The sequence below is a fragment of the Muntiacus reevesi genome, chromosome 3, assembly GCF_963930625.1.
Source record: "Muntiacus reevesi chromosome 3, mMunRee1.1, whole genome shotgun sequence".
Lineage (NCBI taxonomy): Eukaryota > Metazoa > Chordata > Mammalia > Artiodactyla > Cervidae > Muntiacus > Muntiacus reevesi.
The window spans coordinates 43,350,249-43,369,161 of NC_089251.1; the positions used below are offsets into that span (position 1 = coordinate 43,350,249).

Below are 18,913 nucleotides of genomic sequence, written 5' to 3' on the forward strand. Positions count from 1 at the left end.
CACAGAGAAACAAAAAAAGAATAACTCTTTACTACATTTATGTATTCATCATTCTCACTTACCTGGACTGTTTTTGCAGAATGATCTGCATGATTTAAGGTGGGTCTATCAGCATCTGAATCAGACTCTGTCTGCCTCAGGGAAGTACGTTTTTTCTTTGCAAGGTCTGCATCTCTATTGTACAGGTATCCAAGTTTAGAAGTGGGAGATAAACATGGTTTTTTCACAGGTGATTCAGGATCTGATCTGCATTCTAAGGGTCTGGAATTATCTAATTTTTCTTGCTCCAAAGTACCACTGATGTCTAGATTCTGAAGCTTTTGCTCATCTGACTCCTCGCAAATAAAGGGTGGAGACACATCTTTCTTCTTATCACTGACGTATAAGTCACTTAATTCTAAAGTCTCTGTTTTCAATAGTCTCTTCTTGCCCAACGAAACTTGTGCATGGTTTGAATCTGTATTGTAACATATTCCAGGGTCATCGGATCCTGAAGTCCTTCCCGAGCTCTGCTGGGACTTGGACTTCTGGGGTTCTGTGTCACTTTTAGTCCTGCGACAGTGTGGAGAAGCTGTGTTTGGACTGAGGTGATCATCAGGAGTCTGATGTTCACTTTCTGACTCTCCAACCCCACTATCATTTACAAATACAGACTCGTCCTGGGATGTGAAGTCGACCACTCCACTGGGAGGCTGCTGCAGTGGAGGCTCCCGTTTCAGGTCACCAAGCTCTGCATAGAATTTTTCCTGGTCAACAGAACTATTTGTGTCCGTTTCATAGTTTCCAACTTTATACGTGCTTTTACTGCTGTTTTCTTCTATTTGAACAACATTTAGCTCTTGGCCACTGAAATGTGCCCTTATTTGATAGAGATAGGTCATAACAGTCAGTTTGTCAGGAATTGCTAATAAAACCATATCAGAAGGTTCCAGTAGTCGTGAAATTCCAATGCTGGCAAACCCATCATATGCCTTCAGAGGAAAGAAAAACAGAAGATATATTGAAGAGTTAAGACAATTTATACATTTTAACTTTTTAGAACAAACTTTAAACATCACCACTAGCCTACACATTTTAAAAACAGCAGAAACAGCAAAATAATAGATGCTAACTAGACTTATTGTGGTGAGCATTTCACAGTGTATATAAATATCAAATTATTATGTGGTACACTTGAAATTGATGTAATGTTATATGGTGATGATAACTCAAAAAAAGTTTAAAGAGAACAAGCAAAAATGAGAGTTAAAAATTAAAAATAAAACCTTAAAATTGATTTTTGTGATAAAAAACTAAAGTACAAGGAAATAATAAACCATCTGGAGCTTTATTCCTATCAACCTCTTTTCAGTGATCATGTAATTGCAGTGATTTGTGACGATAAAGTACGGTTTGATATTCCAAAAGAACTAACTCTCAGATTGCCTGGTATAAAATACAAATAACTGCTATTTAAGTCTAGAAACATAGAAACATTTTTTAAATGCCCAATTAAGATTTATTTTCATGATGAGAAGAGTGACTGCATTTTCACTCTATCCATTTTGGAAAGAATGAAATGTTTTGAGTAGGACAACCTAGTTTAGAATGTGAGGCTGCATTGTATTACTTTTGTTAGCCTTTAAATGACTGTGGCACATCAGGTTTTTCTAGTTTTGAAGAATCAAAGCTGTTTCTCAATTTACAATTAATTATTACTGTGCTGAACTAACTCTTGAAAACAACATTGTGTTGCTAGGAAGCACTAAAAATATGGCTAAACACTGAGATATACTCTTGGAAAAAGTAAGGACTTTTTAGCTATATTCTTGCTTTGGGATGTAAAATGTCTAGTCTTTGTAACAACCTAGATATAGGATAATAATTCAAAGTTTTCCTAAAAAGAAAGTTTAGGAAGTTATGTAACAACTCAGAAGGCATTAGTCTTTTGAATGTACATGTTAAAGTGCATTTCTACCTTGGAATTTAATCTTTGTATTGTATTCTTCCTGTAGTTTAATAAATGTCATGGAATAAGAAAGAAAGAAAACGAAAAATAAATTGTTATATTAAAACCTCTTCAATTTTCACAGCACTATGTTTTATAATACAGATACCTCAAAATATTGACTCAAGAGAATGGCTCAATTGGTATGCATGTTTGGGCCTGTTCGTTATTTTACATGTTTTAGGAAAATTAGTCATTTTCTTCTGTCCTGACAACTTGATTGACAGACATCAATTGCAGACCATCAGGAAAAGCACCACAGGCAATATTCTAAACGTTTCCCAATTATCTAAAACACTCACATACTGGTTAAGATCAGATGTCACAGGTAAATACCTTGTTTATTCAGCACTTTTTACAGACCTGGGAAAATGATTTGCGTCCTTGTGGGGAATCTCCTGCTGGTGTTTTGCTTCATGTGGCAATTCATTTTATGCACACTAATTGCACTTAAAAAAACATTTAAAAACAAACCAGGTTTCTTGTAAGTGAGGTCAGGACTTTATAAAGGAACTTTAACCTCTTCTGCAATGGTCAATCATCTACTGTCTTAGCTGTCAGTGTGGAGAGAAAAAAGGTCTTTCACAGAAAACTGTCTTATTCATTGTTAAATGTTATTTAATTGGTAAGGAGTCACTGCCAGTTGTTATGCATCTGCCTGCATGGAACTTAAGACACAAGCATTGTTTCTTGTCCTGTTTTTAAGTCCAATTAAGGGCAGATGGGGTTATCAGGAAGACCTGTGTGAAGTTGGAAATAAATCTGCAGGTAGCAACTGATACTCAATGTAGATATCAGGTAAGAAGCTGCAAAGTGATGAAAAGGAAAGTATAACAACAATTATGTACTGAATTGTGCAATGAATAGGATCAACTAAATTAAAATTCTTTCAAAAAGCTATAATTATCTGCCTTTTAAGATTTGAGAAAAAATTTTTATGGGATATACTTCTTTTTGTAGTAATATGTAAATTCAAGGTATGGTCATCATTATTAAGTTTCTGAAAAAAATAACATAAAGAAGTATAACTTATGCCCTAATGAGATTCCTCATACTCTTTAAAAATATATAACTAGGTAAAATAAAAAATGTTTTTCAAAATTTTAAGCAGTAGCTTGAAAGCTTCACTTTATAAAAAATAATAATTTTTTCTTTTATAATGACCTTATCTGCATTTAAATGAGTTTATTCAAATGCAAGAAAATGCAGGTAAAGAACTGTCTTATTAGGAAACAGTTGTCTCCTAATGGGGATTGATTCCAATACCTCTTGTAGATATCACAATCTGGGGATGCTCAAGTCCCTGATGTAAAATGGTAGAGTACAGTTAGCCTTCTGTATCTGAGGATTCCACATTCACAGATCCAGTGGGCCCAACCATATAAGTTAACTGATGAAAAACAAGGCATTTGGCTTTAATAGACACAAGTTCTTCAAAATCATATAAGAAATAATTCATGACAATGACTTATTTTGAAGCATGATTTCTATGAAGAAAATTATACTGACTTTTAAAGATTACCTTTTCTGGTAGAATATTTCAATTTAAAAAACTGTTTTTAAATGTATTTCTCTAAGGCCAGCATCATGCATTTGCAAATTAACAAGAATTTTTTTAATGGAAATATAAATTTTTAGCTCTAGAGAGCAACAAAAGTAAAAAAAAAATTGATTTAAATTATCATCTGTTGATTGAACTTCTATCAAGTTTCCCTTTATAGTCTTTTTTATCACTGGTGGTTTTAATTATTTAATTTAAAGTAAATTAAAACATTTAACCTAAACTGCTGCTGCTAAGTCACTTCAGTCGTGTCCAACCCTGTGTGACCCCATAGACGGCAGCCCACCATGCTCCCCCGTCCCTGGGATTCTCTAGGCAAGAACACTGGAGTGGTTGCCATTTTCTTCTCCAATGTGTGAAAGTGAAAAGTGAAAGTGAAGTCGCTCAGTCATGTCCAACTCGTACCAACCCGATGAACTGCAGCCTACCAAGCTCCTCCGTCCATGAGATTTTTCCAGGCAAGAATACTGGAGTGGGGTGCCATTGCCTTCTACTAGAGGTTATTAATTACTTTGTCCCATTAATTTTTTGGGCAATGAACCCCTTCTCAGAATAAAGCTTTAATATGCATAAAATACATATGATTATAAAATAAACCAATTATTGAAAAATAAATATTTGAAAATATTTTAGAAAATGGAATTTGAGAAACAATAAATGTACTTTTTATGGATGTACCAACTGCTACAATTATGAAGAAGAGATGACCTTAAAAGGTAGTTGTAGATATTTGCAACTGTAAAGTGATATGAAAACATCTGAGATTCTAAAGGTGAAAGAGTCTCGGGCATAGCTAATACTACAGTGATTTGTTATGTCTAAATTCATAGTGGTATGTCTAAATTCATAATTGAAGAAAATGCTAAATTTCAGTTAAAGAATTGAGAAAATAAATTTTTTCCCCAAGCCATGATTGAGGATCCCCTCAAGTCTATCCACAGATCTTGCTCTAAGACAATAATTTTCAGTTAAAGAATTCAATTCAGCAGGAAAAAAAAAATTAAAGGAGTACCTGCCATATGTTGAGTTAGGTGCTTCCTCCTTTCTTACGTGGCGCGCACACAGAAAACTGTAATATTATGCTGCATTTTGGGGGTACATAGTTAAGTCAGCCTGCAGCCACAGTCAGCTGGCCCAAAGGGCTCTAGCCACTCAGCCCTAAGCAGCTACTCTCAAGAATGAAAGCATCAACATTTTCCCCAAATCAACTGGGAAGCTCTGACCTCAGTACATTAATTATGTCGAAAAAACTGTACAGTTTACCAGAAAAGTGCGGGGGGGGGGGGGCGGTGGGGAGTGGAAAAAAAAAAAAAGAAAAGAACCAGTGTTCATATCTTGTTGCCTCTGGGAACACATGCATTCTTTTTTGCACACTCATCAGGCTCCTGCTTTCATCCCCTCCCAACGGCTTTTTCTGAACTTGTAGGACAACAGTTTGAGGTGCACTTTTTAAAAGCTAAATCTTGCTAAAAAGCTAAATAAAAGCAACATGCTTTAACAAATATTTGACAGTTAATGAAGCTCATATACACTATTATCATCTGATGCCAGGCTGGCGTTTCTGATTTTTAAAGGCCGTGACAAACTAGAGTAAACCATGCATCCTACTTGAACTGCAGGAAACAGACTACCTTCTGTGAGCTATACTTAGGACCTCACAAAACAACCTCACTTTCCCCAAATTAATAAAAGCCTGCAGAGAAGGCAAAATTGAAATTATGCAATTTTTTCCCTTTGGCAATTCTTACCTTTTTGTTGTTCTCTTTAATGTCTTGAGGATTCAGAGACTTGTAGTCACTGAGGGAGAAAATGGCACAGTAGGTACATACAGTAATTGATAAAAACAGCTGTTTTTACAACAAACTGAATCTTAAAATCTGACATTCAGTAACACCAAAGAGTAACTAGCAATTTCACAGCAATTCAATCAACAAAACTAATAGAGTGGAAAATTAAGGAAATAAATAAATAAAAACAGTGATTACAAGTTCCAATGCCTGAAGCTTTCCATCTAAAAGAGAAGTTAAGGCAGGGGACCAGCGACTAGTCTTGACAACCAAATTCATCATGACGTAATTCTTTGTTGTCAGTATATAAACAGCTACAAGCTTATTTGTCTCATTTTAATATTTACACAGTTTTCATAGTAACTTAAAGTCTGTTTTTTATATGACATTAAGGAAAAAAATAAGCTCTTTTGAAAACAGAAAAAACTGTTTTTAAGCTTCAAGAAGGAACAACTTTTCTGAGATATGGGTAATAAAAAAAATCAAGTATTTCAGGACACATGACAAGAAATTATTTTATGCTATTTTTTAAAAAGAACTATTATTAGCAAAATAGTTATAGGAATGGAAAGTTTTTCTACTTACATTAAATCTGGTCTAAAGTGATGTAATATTGCACAAAAAGATAAACCATTCCTCCACGATGTAGTAAAATTGGTGATTTTCACTCCCCGATAGTTTTTTGTAACTTCTTTGCACCATACAAGTAACGACTGACTAGCATTCGGCTTTCGTCCCAAAACAGGACTCGGTATAGGACTCGGCTAGAAAAAACGAAAAGAGGAAAACATTCAAATAGTTTACTGGAAAATGAAAATTAACACTAATTGACCTAACCTGGTCTTTTGAATACTTTGATGTCAGTTTAGGTCCTTCAAAACTGTCACTTCAAGACAACTGAAACCTTTAAGAAAAGAGACATGAATCTTAAGCTATTATCTTCAGCTGAAACCTATGGTATCTGCCTGACAGAGAGATAGATACACAAGATTTTAACCTTATACGTAAGAACAGGCCAAGAGCTACACGGATAGAAATATTAAAGTATTTAAATACTTAAGGCTAAATATCTATATAACTCACATCCTAAAAAAAATTTTCCCCCCAGTGCAACCATGTACAAATGTAGTTCCTTTCTGAGTAGATCAAAAATAATGTATTTTGAAGTCTAACTGTAGCATAAATTGTTAGTAATGGAGAGATAAAAATAATAGTTTTATAAAACACAGTAGTCAGGAATTCCCTGGTTAGGACTTGGAGCTTTCATTGCAGGTACCCGGTTCATTCCCTTAGTCAGGGAACTAAGATCCCACAAGCCACAAGGAGAGGCCAAAAAAAAAAAAAAAAATACAGCAATCATATTAAAAAGCAGAGACATTACTTTGTCAACAAAGGTCTGTCTAATCAAGGCTATGGTTTTTCTAGTGGTCATGTATGGATGTGAGAGTTGGACTATAAAGAAGGCTGAGCATCGACAAATTGATGCTTTTGAACTATGGTGTTGGAGAAGACTCTTGACAGTCCCTTGGACTGCAAGGAGATCCAACCAGTCCATCCTAAAGGAAATCAGTCCTGGGTGTTCATTGGCAGGACTGAAGTTGAAGCTGAAACTCCAATATTTTGGCCACCTGATGCAAAGAGCTGACTCATTTGAAAAGACCCTGATGTTGGGAAAGATTGAAGGCAGGAGGAGAAGGGGATGACAGAGGATGAGACGGTTAGAAGGCATCACCAACTCAATGGACATGAGTTTGGGTAAACTACAGGAGTTGGTGATGGACAGGGAGGCCTGTTCATGGAGTCACAAAGAGTAGGACATGACTGAGCAACTGAACTGAACTGAACTGAATCATATACATTTTAGTGGAGTGATAACCATATTTAAACCTATTTCTTACCTAGATTTAATGATGGCAAAACAGATTTAGAGTTATTACAGATATCAGGGGTTGGTAGCAATAGCACACATTAGTATACAATTTGGATTTGATCAAAATATCTTCTAATTAGTGATGACTACTTTGAATATTATTAGGTCAGAAAGATGCATGGGAGTATGAAGAAGTGTGTTTTAAATCTTAAGCATTTACTTGGTCTTCCCCTCTTGTTCAGATACTTAAAACAACAATGATGACAACAAAACAAAGACTCATAATAAGATTTTTATCCTAAGCTTTTATTACTCTTAAAACAATGTCATTCTCTTTTACTGGTAACAATCACATTTTGTGATGGTAACTTTTGCAATCATCTCACATACTAACAAAGGAATGCTCAAAATTCTCCAAGCAAGGCTTCAACAGTACGTGAACCATGGACTTCAAGATGTTCAAGCTGGATTTTAAAAAGGCAAAGGAACCAGAGATCAAGTTGCCAACATCCATTGGATCACAGAAAAAGAGAGTTCCAGAAAAACATCTACTTCTGCTTTATTGACTATGCCAAAGCCTTTGTGTGGAACACAACAAACTGTGGAAAATTCTGAAAGAGATGGGAATGCTAGACCACCTTACCTGCCTCCTGACAAATCTGTATGCAGGTCAAGAAGCAACAGTTAGAACTGGACACGGAACAACAAACTGGTTCCAAATTGGGAAAGGAGTACATCAAGGCTGCATATTGCCACCCTGCTTATTTAACTTATATGCTGACTGCAACATGTGAAATGGCAGGCTGGATGAAGCACAAGCTGGAATCAAGATTGCCAGGAGAAATACCAATAACCTCAGATATGCAGAAGACACCATCCTTATGGCAGAAAGTGCAAAGGAACTAATGAGCCTCTTGATGAAAGAAGAGAGTGAAAAGGCTGGCTTAAAACTTAACATTCAAAAAACTAGGATCATGGCCTCCAGTCCCATCACTTCATGGCAAATCGATGGGGAAACAATGGAAACAGTGACACACTTTATTTTCTTGGGCTCCAAATCACTGCAGATGGTTGACTGCAGCCAGGAAATTAAAGGCGCTTGCTCCTTGGAAGTAAAGCTATGACAAACCTAGACAGTATATTAAAAAGCAGAGACATTACTTTGCTAACAAAGGCCCATCTAGTCAAAGCTATGATTTTTCCAACAGTCATATATGGATGTGAGAGTTGAACCATAAAAAAAGCTGAGCGCCGAAGGAGTGATGCTTTTGAACTGTGCTGTTGGGGAAGACTCTTAAAAGTCCCTTGGACCGCAAGGAGATCAAACCAGTCAATCCTAAAGGAAATCAGTGCTGAATATTCACTGGAAGGGCTGATGCTGAAACTGAAGCTCCAATACTTTGGCCACCTGATGGGAAAAACTGACTCACTGGAAAAGACCCTGATCCTGGAAAAGACTGAAGGCAGGAGGAGAAGGGGATGACAGAGGATGAGATGGTTGGATGGCATCACTGATTCGACAGATATGAGTTTGAGCAAGCTCCAGGAGTTGGTGATGGACAGGGAAGCCTGGCGTGCTGCAGTCCATGGGGTCACAAAGAGTGGACATGACTCAGCAACTGAACTGACTGACTGAACTGAGCAACTGAACTGAATTGATGGTAACTTTGGAGGTTAATATAATTGAAAATGAAGAATTAATGCTTTGAACTGTGGTGCTGGAGAAGACGCTTGAGAGTCCCTTGGACTGCAAGGAGATCCAACCAGTCAATCCTAAAGGAAATCAGAATATTCACTGGAAGGGCTGATACTATACTTTGGCTACCTGATGGGAAGAACTGACTCACTGGAAAAGACCCTGATGCTGGGAAAGATTGAAGTCAGGAGGAGAAGGGGACAAGAGAGGATGAGATCGTTGGATGGCATCACCGACTCGATGGACATGAGTTTGAGTAATCTCCAGGATTTGGTGATGGACAGGGAAGCTTGGCGTGCTGCATTCCATGGGGTTGCAAAGAGTTGGACACCACTGAGCGACTGAACTGAACTGATAAAGAAAACTACTAAAACTTTCTGGACTTTAAATATTGCTAGCAAGAGTGCTGGCTATAGAGGTAAATAAAAGCCTTATAAAATAAGGTGAAAGGAGAACAATTATTTACCTCAATATCATTTGAGTTTAATAAGGAAAACACTCTTGCCACACAGCTTACTCAAGAAAGGCAAATGATGCCCCCATTTGACAAAAGGATGTTAATGGTAGACCATTAAAATAATCAACCTCACAAAATTAAGATTTATATATTTACTGCTCCTGTGAGAAGACTAGTAAGAAACATGAAGGATGTAATTTCTTACGTTTTATTAACCATCTGATTGTGTGCATGCTAAGTCACTTTAGTCATGTTCAGCTCTTTGTGATCCTGTGGACTATAGCCCACCAACCTCCTCTGTCCACGGAATTCTCCAGGGAAGAATACTAGAGGGGTTGCCATTTTCTCCTCCAGGGAATCTTCCCAACTCAGGGATCAAACCCATGTCTCTTACCTCTCCTGCATTGGCCAGTGGGTTCTTTACCACTTGCCCCACCTGGGAAGCCCAACTGTATAGATAACAAATTGTTATATGTGTATCTAGCAAAGCATGGTTCTTTAAATAATCACCCATACAAAGTCAATGCTGAAAAATTTTCAGGTCATAAAAATCAACAAATTTGAGTCAGCTCTACTTAATATGAAGAAGTAAATAAAAACAGTATTCCCAATCTACGATGGCATTTACTTTAGAATAAATGATAGCTCTTTTAACTTACAGATCTAGCTTATATTAAAATGAACTTTTTTATTCTTTCTTGCAATGCAAGGCATGTGGAATTTCCCTGACTAGGGATGGAACACATGCCCCCTGCAGTGGAAGCGTGGAGCCTTAACCATTAGACCACCGAGGAAGTCCTAAAATGAACTATGAAATATCTTTTTTACCTAAAAGTGACTCCTCACTGTGACTTTTAAATCCCTCTAGTCACTTAACCTGAAACTGCAATGAAGAATGGACTGTGAATGAGTCAGGGAATCAATGAACTAGGCACAAATATATTTTTTAAAAGATTTTCTATTATTTTAAAGATTGCGTTTATTAAAATGGATACATATATATGTATGGCCAAATCCCTTCACTATTCACCTGAAACTATCACAACACTTGTTAACTGGCTATACCCCAATAAAAAAATCTTTTTTAGTGTTAAAAAACATAAAAATAAAAGAAGAAAAAAATGGTTTTTCTAGCTCAAATTATACTGTTAAGGTATTGATTCATTCCAAGCATAGTTAGTATGCCCACAGGCCAGATAATATGCAACTATTATTACACTGGGGCTTCCCAGGTGGCTCTGTGGTAAAGAATCTACCTGATTCTTTATGCAGAGAACACAGGTTTGATCCCTTGGTCACAAAGATTCCCAGGAGTAGAAAATGGCTACCCCCTCTAGTATTCTTGCCTGGGAAATCCCATGGACAGAGGAACCTGGCAGGCTACCATCCATGGGTCTAAAGAGTCGGACATGAGTTAGCAGCTGAGCATACACACACACATCATTACACTGCTGCTGCTGCTGCTAAGTCGCTTCAGTCGTGTCTGACTCTGTGTGACCCCACAGACGGCAGCCTACCAGGCTCCCCCATCCCTGGGATTCTCCAGGCAAGAACACTGGAGTGGGTTGCCATTTCCTTCTCCAATGCATGAAAGTGAAAAGTGAAAGTGAAGTTGCTCAGTCATGTCCGACTCTTTGCGACCCCATGAACTGCAGCCTACCAGGCTCCTCCATCCATGGGATTTTCCAGGCAAGAGTACTGGAGTGGGGTGCCATTGCCTTCTCCCATCATTACACTGCTTACTTCTAATCATCAATAGCATGTACATAAGTAAAGTACTAGATGTCATCGTCACCATGCTGTAATCTAGAGTAGCTTTTCGTACTTAAAAATTTGAGAAAAATCTACCATGTCATTATAATTATGAATGTATCCTTGTTTCTAAGCACACTCAACATGAAAAGGCTACAAGAACTAAAGTAAACTGGATTTATTCTAACACAGAACCCTTGTATTAAAACATCTCACAGGGAGGCTTACTGCACTTTCAAGAAAAGGAAATCATACATAATTGAAGAAACTGATGAAATTATAAGCCCTATAAAATGGTAATGTTGGTTGCAGGAAAAGAAAGCTGACATAGAGTCACTGATGAGTCATCAACTTCAGAAGTACTGACTTTTCTTCTATTATTTTGCAGAGGTTAATAAATAAACAATCAAATCATTTCAAAATCTTGGTACTTGTCTCATAGTGCCTCAGGAGGGCTTCCCTGATGGTTCAGACAGTAAAGAATCTGCCTGCAATGTGGGAGATCCAAGTTTGATCCCAGGGTCAGAAAGATCTCCTGGAGAAGGGAATGGCTACGCACTCTGGTATTTTTGCCTGGAGAATTCCATGGACTGAGAAGCCTGCATGTGGTCGCAGAGTCAGACATGACTAACACTTTCATAGTAGCAAGATCAACCTCCCCTGCCTCTCATCCATTATGCTCATTACCACTCTTTACCTTGATCACTTTGAACCAAATTGACCTCTTAGCTGCTCCCTGGATACCCCAGGCATGGTCCCACCTTAGTACCTTTACACAGATTATTACAGTTACACAGTACATACCGTAAACTCAAATTACAACCATTTCTATCAGGCATATTTTATCCTCCCAACCCCCACCCCCATCTAATAATGCAACCCATCTCTGTTGCCCAACACCAGCCCTGCACTCATGACTTTTTTTTTTTAAATTTTTTAAATTTTTTATTTTTCAGTGGGTTTTGTCATACATTGATATGAATCAGCCATAGAGCTACACGTATTCCCCATCCCGGTCCCCCATCCCACCTCCCTCTCCACCCGATTCCTCTGGGTCTTCCCAGCCCACCAGGCCTGAGCACTTGACTCATGCATCCCACCTGGGCTGGTGGTCTGTTTCACCACAGATAATATACATGCTGTTCTTTTGAAACATCCCACCCTCACCTTCTCCCACAGAGTTCAAAAGTCTGTTCTGTACTTCTGCGTCTCTTCTTCTGCCCTGCATATAGGGCCATCGTTACCATCTTTCTAAATTCCGTATATATGTGTTAGTATACTGTAATGTTCTTTATCTTTCTGGCTTACTTCACTCTGTATAATGGGCTCCAGTTTCATCCATCTCATTAGAACTGATTCAAATGAATTCTTTTTAACGACTGAGTAATATTCCATGGTGTATATGTACCACAGCTTCCTTATCCATTCATCTGCTGATGGGCATCTAGGTTGCTTCCATGTCCTGGCTATTATAAACAGTGCTGCGATGAACATTGGGGTGCACGTGTCTCTCTCAGATCTGGATTCCTCAGTGTGTATGCCCAGAAGTGGTATTGCTGGGTCATATGGTAGTTCTATTTCCAGTTTTTTAAGAAATCTCCACACTGTTTTCCATAGTGGCTGTACTAGTTTGCATTCCCACCAGCAGGGTTCCCTTTTCTCCACACCTTTCTTTGCTCTTATCTTTCCATAGTAATTATCATCTTCTTAGGGTTCATAAACTTTATTTTGGTCATTACCAAAATGTACTTAATGGTTATACTTATTGCTTATTACTTGTCCATCCTCACAAATAAAAGGGCTACGAGGGCAGGGATTTTAGCTTGTCTTATTTTTTAACCTATCGCAGAACAGTTCCTGGCATATAGTAGGCACTCAGTAAATACAGTTAAATGAATCAATGCACCCAAAACACTTTAGCACAAAGCATGGCACATAGTAACTATTCGATAAATGTTAACCCCAATTATTATTACTACCATTGATACATTATCACTATTTGAATTCCTATTTTTGAGGGTCTTTTGGAAATTTTAAAGGCTACATAAATTCTTCAAGACACTGGAGAAAGTTTTTGCAAACAATGCTTTAACTAGAAGGTAATATTGATACTCTATGTGCAAAATGGGGTACTTGGAATTCTTGACAATCTTTTTTTATGGGTTTAGTGGGAAAAAAAGAAGCTATGAGTGACTTTGTAATTTATTCTCTTCCAAAGAAAAGAAGACACCAAAAATCTGGCCATTAAGGGTAGAACCCAACTATTTAAAAGTTCTTTTTTGTATTTTTGCAATGACCAGATGTATCAGAAGGCATTTCTATTTAACATGTTGGGAAAGTAAAGTGCAGATTTTACAGTTGACTTTTTTTATGCACTGAGAAAGGAAGTATCTAAAAGACATTCAAATGGTAATGTTACGATAAGAAGGATGAGAGTCTGCACAATTAAGTGATCCTCCCAGTTCTCTTGACTTGGCCAGTGGCTCAGTGGTAAAGAATCTACTTGCAATGCAGATGTGGGTTCGATCCCTGGGCTTGGCAACCCACTCCAGTATTCTAGCCTGGAGAATCCCATGGACAGAGAAGCCTGGCGGGCTACAGTCATAGGGTTTCAAAGAGTCGGACACAACTGAAGCACACACTGAGCACACACACGCAGTTCTCTCTCAGTCAAGCCACTTTGTGAATATAATTGCATCATCTCAGTTTTACTGAGAACTACAGTTAGATGTCAAGCATCATGATTATAAAGGTAATTTAAAGTGGTGAGAGTAGAAAGGAACGGGGACTTGAAACCAGTTTGACTTGGCAGTTCTACGTTCTAATATAGATAATATCAATATATTATTTCTGTTAACATAGCATATTACACAGAGTATTAAAGATAGTAAGGCCACCTAATTATTCTTGCTAACAACAGAAACAGGATCTCTTTAAGGAAATCTAATCAAATAACTTGTTACAAAGTTTCCTAAAATTCAATAACTGTAAAAAATTTGCATGAGTAGAAGGGGGCGACAGAGGATGAGATGGTTGGATGGCATCACTGACTCAATGGACATGAGTTTGAGCAAATTCTGGGAGACGGTGAAGGACAAGGAAGCCTGGCATGCTGCAATCCATGGGGTCTCAAAGAATCGGACACGACTTTATGACTGAAAAAAAACAAGGAATTTCAATTCCACTTTTTTCTACTCTACCCCTCTGATTATGACTGCTTTCTCTTTGGCTGTTTCTCCTTCTTCCACTGATACAAGCATATATTCCTCTAGGTATTGCTCTAAGTAGTTTTCTCTCTCCACACTTTTGAGTTGATTCACTCCCAGGATTCCAACCATCACTTCCATGCAGATAATGCCCAAATAGACATTTATAGCTCAAACTATCTCAAGCTGGCATTTCCAGCTGGTCGGGCTTCCCTCCTGGCTTAGAGGGTAAAGTGTCTGCCTGCAATGTGGGAGACCCGGGTTCGATCCCTGGGTAGGGAAGATCCCCTGGAGAAGGCAATGGCACCCGACTCCAGTACTCTTGCCTGGAAAACCTCATGGACGGAGGAGCCTGGTGGACTACAGTCCATGGGGTCACAAAGAGTTGGACATGACTGAGAGACAACACATAGACAAACATCCTTCCTGCAACATAAAATTCAAACTCAATATGTCCCAAAACAAAATTATACTTTTACCTTATAACCTGCTTCATTTTCATTATATCTGCAAACTATATAACAATTAAATTGTCCCAATCATCTAGACTCTTAATCTCAGAATCAACTTTGAACTCTTCCTTCACCTATCATCCTTTACTAGTTAATTCATGGCCAATTTTTATTGTACTGTTGTAACATTTTTGCCATTTATCTTCTTTTGCCTGCTGCTGCTGCTAAGTCACTTCAGTCGTGTCCAACTCTGTGCGACTGCATAGACAGAAACTCACCAGGCTCCGCCATCCCTGGGATTCTCCAGGCAAGAACACTGGAGTGGGTTGCCATTTCCTTCTCCAATGCATGCAAGTGAAAAGTGAAAGTGAAGTTGCTCAGTCGTGTCCGACTCTTAGCGATCCCATGGACTGAAACCTACCAGGTTCTTCCATCCATGGGATTTTCCAGGCAAGAGTACCGGAGTGGGGTGCCATTGCATTCTCCTTCTTTTGCCTAGGTTATTGCAAAATCTTCCTAATAGGTCTTCCTTTTTCCAAATTCTCCCTTTTCTGATCCACTGCCATAGAAACAATTTAAAAATGCAGGTTGAAGTCTCTAATGGCTCTCAAAAAGTGTAAAGCGAAAGTCGCTCAGCTGTGTCTGACTCTCTGTGACCCCATGGACTATACACTCCATGGAATTCTCCAGGCCAGAATACTGGAGTAGGTAGCCTTTCCCTTCTTCAGGGGATCTTCCAACCCAGGGATCGAACCCAGGTCTCCCACACGGCAAGCGGATTCTTTACCTGCTGAGCTACCAGGGAAGCCCTCAAGAACATACAAACCTGATATCAAAATACTGAGCATTGAATAGCAAACTCTTTCAACGTTTCTACCCTCTAGATAACTCATTATTCTCTAAAATCACTATGCTTTTCTGCCTAGCTCCCAGATCCCCCACTTCCAGTCTTTGATCATACAGATTGTCACCCAACTATGAATATCCTCTGTCCCAAGTATAGCTACTACAATTCCACCCCATTTTCAAGATCAAGTTCAACTGTCATTGCCAACATGAACTCTCATTCCAACTCCTAGTCAGCAGGAGCACTTTTTAAATGTTCCTTTGACTCTTTATGTCTCTTTTATAATATTTTTACTACAATATATTCAGTTCTTCTTTCTACAAAAAGACTAACTTTTCATTTACTCTTAAAGTATATTCTGAGAGCCTACTATGTCCCATATGCAATGTTAAAATCTATACATGGAATAGCTCATTTAATCTCACAGCTCCTCTGAGATAGTATCATTACTTCCAATTTCAGTTGAGGAAACTGACATTACACATCTAGAATTGGAGGAGTTACGATCTATACCAAGGTGTTCCCATTCCAGAGCCTGTTATCTTAAGCAACATAAATTTCACACTTTGAGATAGAACAGTTTTAGGACCTAAATAAAAACTGTCAGCTTTTTTTGAGACTAGTGATTGCGTCAGCCAACTTAACTTTTTCAGAACTTAGTTCACAGGCCATTGTATACTAAATTAATTGATTTTTAAAAAGGTTTTCGACCCAGGAGAAACCTAGGAGTATTCTATTAATAAAACCCTTTGCTCAGCCTCTTGGATTTTAGATTACTGGTTGGAACTAGAACTAGAACTAAGTATACAACAATGAGATACACACTACCATTGCTGAAGCTGCAGAAATTTTGGTCTGCCTACTACGGATTCTGGGGAATCTTCTCTCAACTGTAAATTATTGCAAATGGTTGAGGGAACTTTGGATAAATTTAACATTTGGTAAGCCCAAAACAACAGCAGGGATGAGAACAAGAATACTTGTATTAGTACTGTTCCCATCTTTTTCAAGGTGTTTTTATTTAAATAACTTCATTTTATTCTCATAGTAAAACTGAAAGTTCGGCTTTGTTATTCTACTACCAGACAATCAGAAAGATTATTCTGTAATAAAATCATATTAAGAGGTACTTTTGTTTACATGAAAGTAGGACTAACATTTGAACACATTTTAAAAAATCTGAACAAATCTTAGACAACTTTACACAACCTTCTAAGAAATGTCCAAGCCAAGACCTGGACTGACCAGAAAACCAGAGGGAGTGAGACTCTCAGTTCTCCTTTCTTAATCACTGATCTGGAAGAGTGAGCGAAGAGGCAGAACTGCACCTTTGGTAGACTCCCAAATAGCAATATGACCCCCTCCACCCTCAAAAGTATAAAAAACAAAATAATAAAGATAAGAGCACTAAAATATATCATATAACATGGAATATAGCCAATATTTTATAACTATAAATGGCATAAAACCTTTAAAAATTGTGAATCACTACGTTGTACACCTAAAACTTATATAATATTGTACAGCAACTAGCCTCAATAAAAATGAAAGCAAAAAATAATGAAATAGAAAGTAAACATGCAATAAAAAGGATTAATAAAATAGGAAGTTGCTTCTTTGAAAAGACAAAATTGATTAAACCCATAGCATGACTGACCAAGAAAAAAGAGGGAAGAAATTTCTAGAAAAGCATAGCTAGAAGAAATTTTAAAAATTAAAATGGAGAGTTCTGTTACTCTTAAAGAAATTGACTTTGTAATTAAAAACCTTCTTATAAAAAACTATTTGGCGTCAATGATAAATTCTACTCAAGGAAGAAATATTTCCAACATTACACAAATTCTTCTAGAGAACAAGAAAAATGAATTTAATTCCCCATCTCATTTTATGATCCAAGCAAATCTTTTTTTTCCCTCAAGGCACTTAAAAAAATTTTTTTTGTTGAAATATAATTGATTTACAATGTCATGCTAATTTCTGTGACTTTCAAACCCCTATAGTCACTTAACCTAAAATGACTCCATCATACATATATATACTATTTTTCATATTTTTTCCTATTTTGGTTTATCACAGGATACTGAATACAGTTCTGTGTTACACAGTAGGACCTTGTTGTTAATCCATCCTATATACACTTGTTTGCATCTGCTATCCCAGTTCCCCCACTATTCCTCTCTCCCGCCCCTACTTAGCAACCACAGGTCTGTTCTCTATGTCTGTGAGTCTCTTACTGTTTCATAGACATATTCACTTGTGTCATATTTTAGATTCCTCATATAGGGATATAATATGGTATCTGTCTTTCTGAGAAAGACATCTTTATCTATTCATCTATCAAAAGACATTTAGGTTGTTTCCACGTCTTGCTATTGTGAATAGTGCTGAAATGAACACGGGGTGCATGTATATTTTTGAATTATACAACTCTGGGTGTATGTCCAAGAGTGGATCCCTATCAAATTACCCATGACATTTTTAACAGAACTAGAACAAATACTCCTAAAAGAAAACAAAGCAGGAGGCATAACCTTCCTAAACCTTAGATAATACCACAAGGCTACAGTAATCAAAACATTATGCTATTAGCACAAAAACAGATATATGGATCAATGGAACAGAACAGGGAGCCCAGAAATACTCACATACCTACAGTCAATTAACCTACGACAAAGGAGGCAAGAATAAACAATGGGAAAAAGACAGTCTCTTCAGCAAGTGGTGCTGGGAAAGTTGGACAGCTGCATGTAAATCAATGAAGTTAGAACACACACATACAACATACACAAAAATAAACTCAAAATGGCTTAAAGACCTAAATATAAGACATGATACAATAAAATGCCTAGAAAAGAACATAGGTAAAAAAATTCCCTGACATAAATCCTACCAATGTTTTCTTAGGTCAGTCTCCCAGGGCATTATAAATAAAAGCAAAAACAAACAAACAAAAAACAACCGAATCAAACTTACAAGCTTCTGTACAACAAAGGAAATCATAAACAAAATGAAAAGCCAACCTACAGACTGGGAGAAAATATTTGCAAATGATGTGACCATCAAGGGCATCAAAATATATAAACAGCTCATACAACTCAATAACCAAAAAACAACCCAATCAAAAACTGGGCAAAAGACCTAAATAGACATTTCTCCAAAGAAGACACAGATGGCCAATAGGCACACAAAAAGATGCTCATCAATGTTAATTATTAGAGAAACGCGAATCAAAACCAAGCAAATCTTGATAGCAAAATTCAGTAGGATAAGACAAAATTACAAAAACGTCATGAATATA

At 37.4% G+C, this 18,913-nt stretch overlaps 1 protein-coding gene across 4 annotated transcripts in view; it reads right to left on the bottom strand.

Moving 5' to 3' along the window:
* EHBP1 (EH domain binding protein 1) overlaps window positions 1–18,913 on the bottom strand; it is a 340,642-nt gene that overhangs the window by 91,254 nt on the left and 230,475 nt on the right. For all 4 annotated transcript variants that reach the window (XR_010662331.1, XM_065929077.1, XM_065929074.1 and 1 more), the window contains exons 11-13: window positions 5,921–6,099; window positions 5,297–5,345; window positions 63–971 (exon numbers count right to left, since the gene is read on the bottom strand). Coding sequence is in view for 3 of the 4 variants with exons in the window: in XM_065929077.1 (XP_065785149.1) it covers window positions 63–971; window positions 5,297–5,345; window positions 5,921–6,099 (1,137 nt within the window). In the remaining variant the exon portion in view is untranslated. The remainder of the gene's footprint in view (window positions 1–62; window positions 972–5,296; window positions 5,346–5,920; window positions 6,100–18,913) is intronic.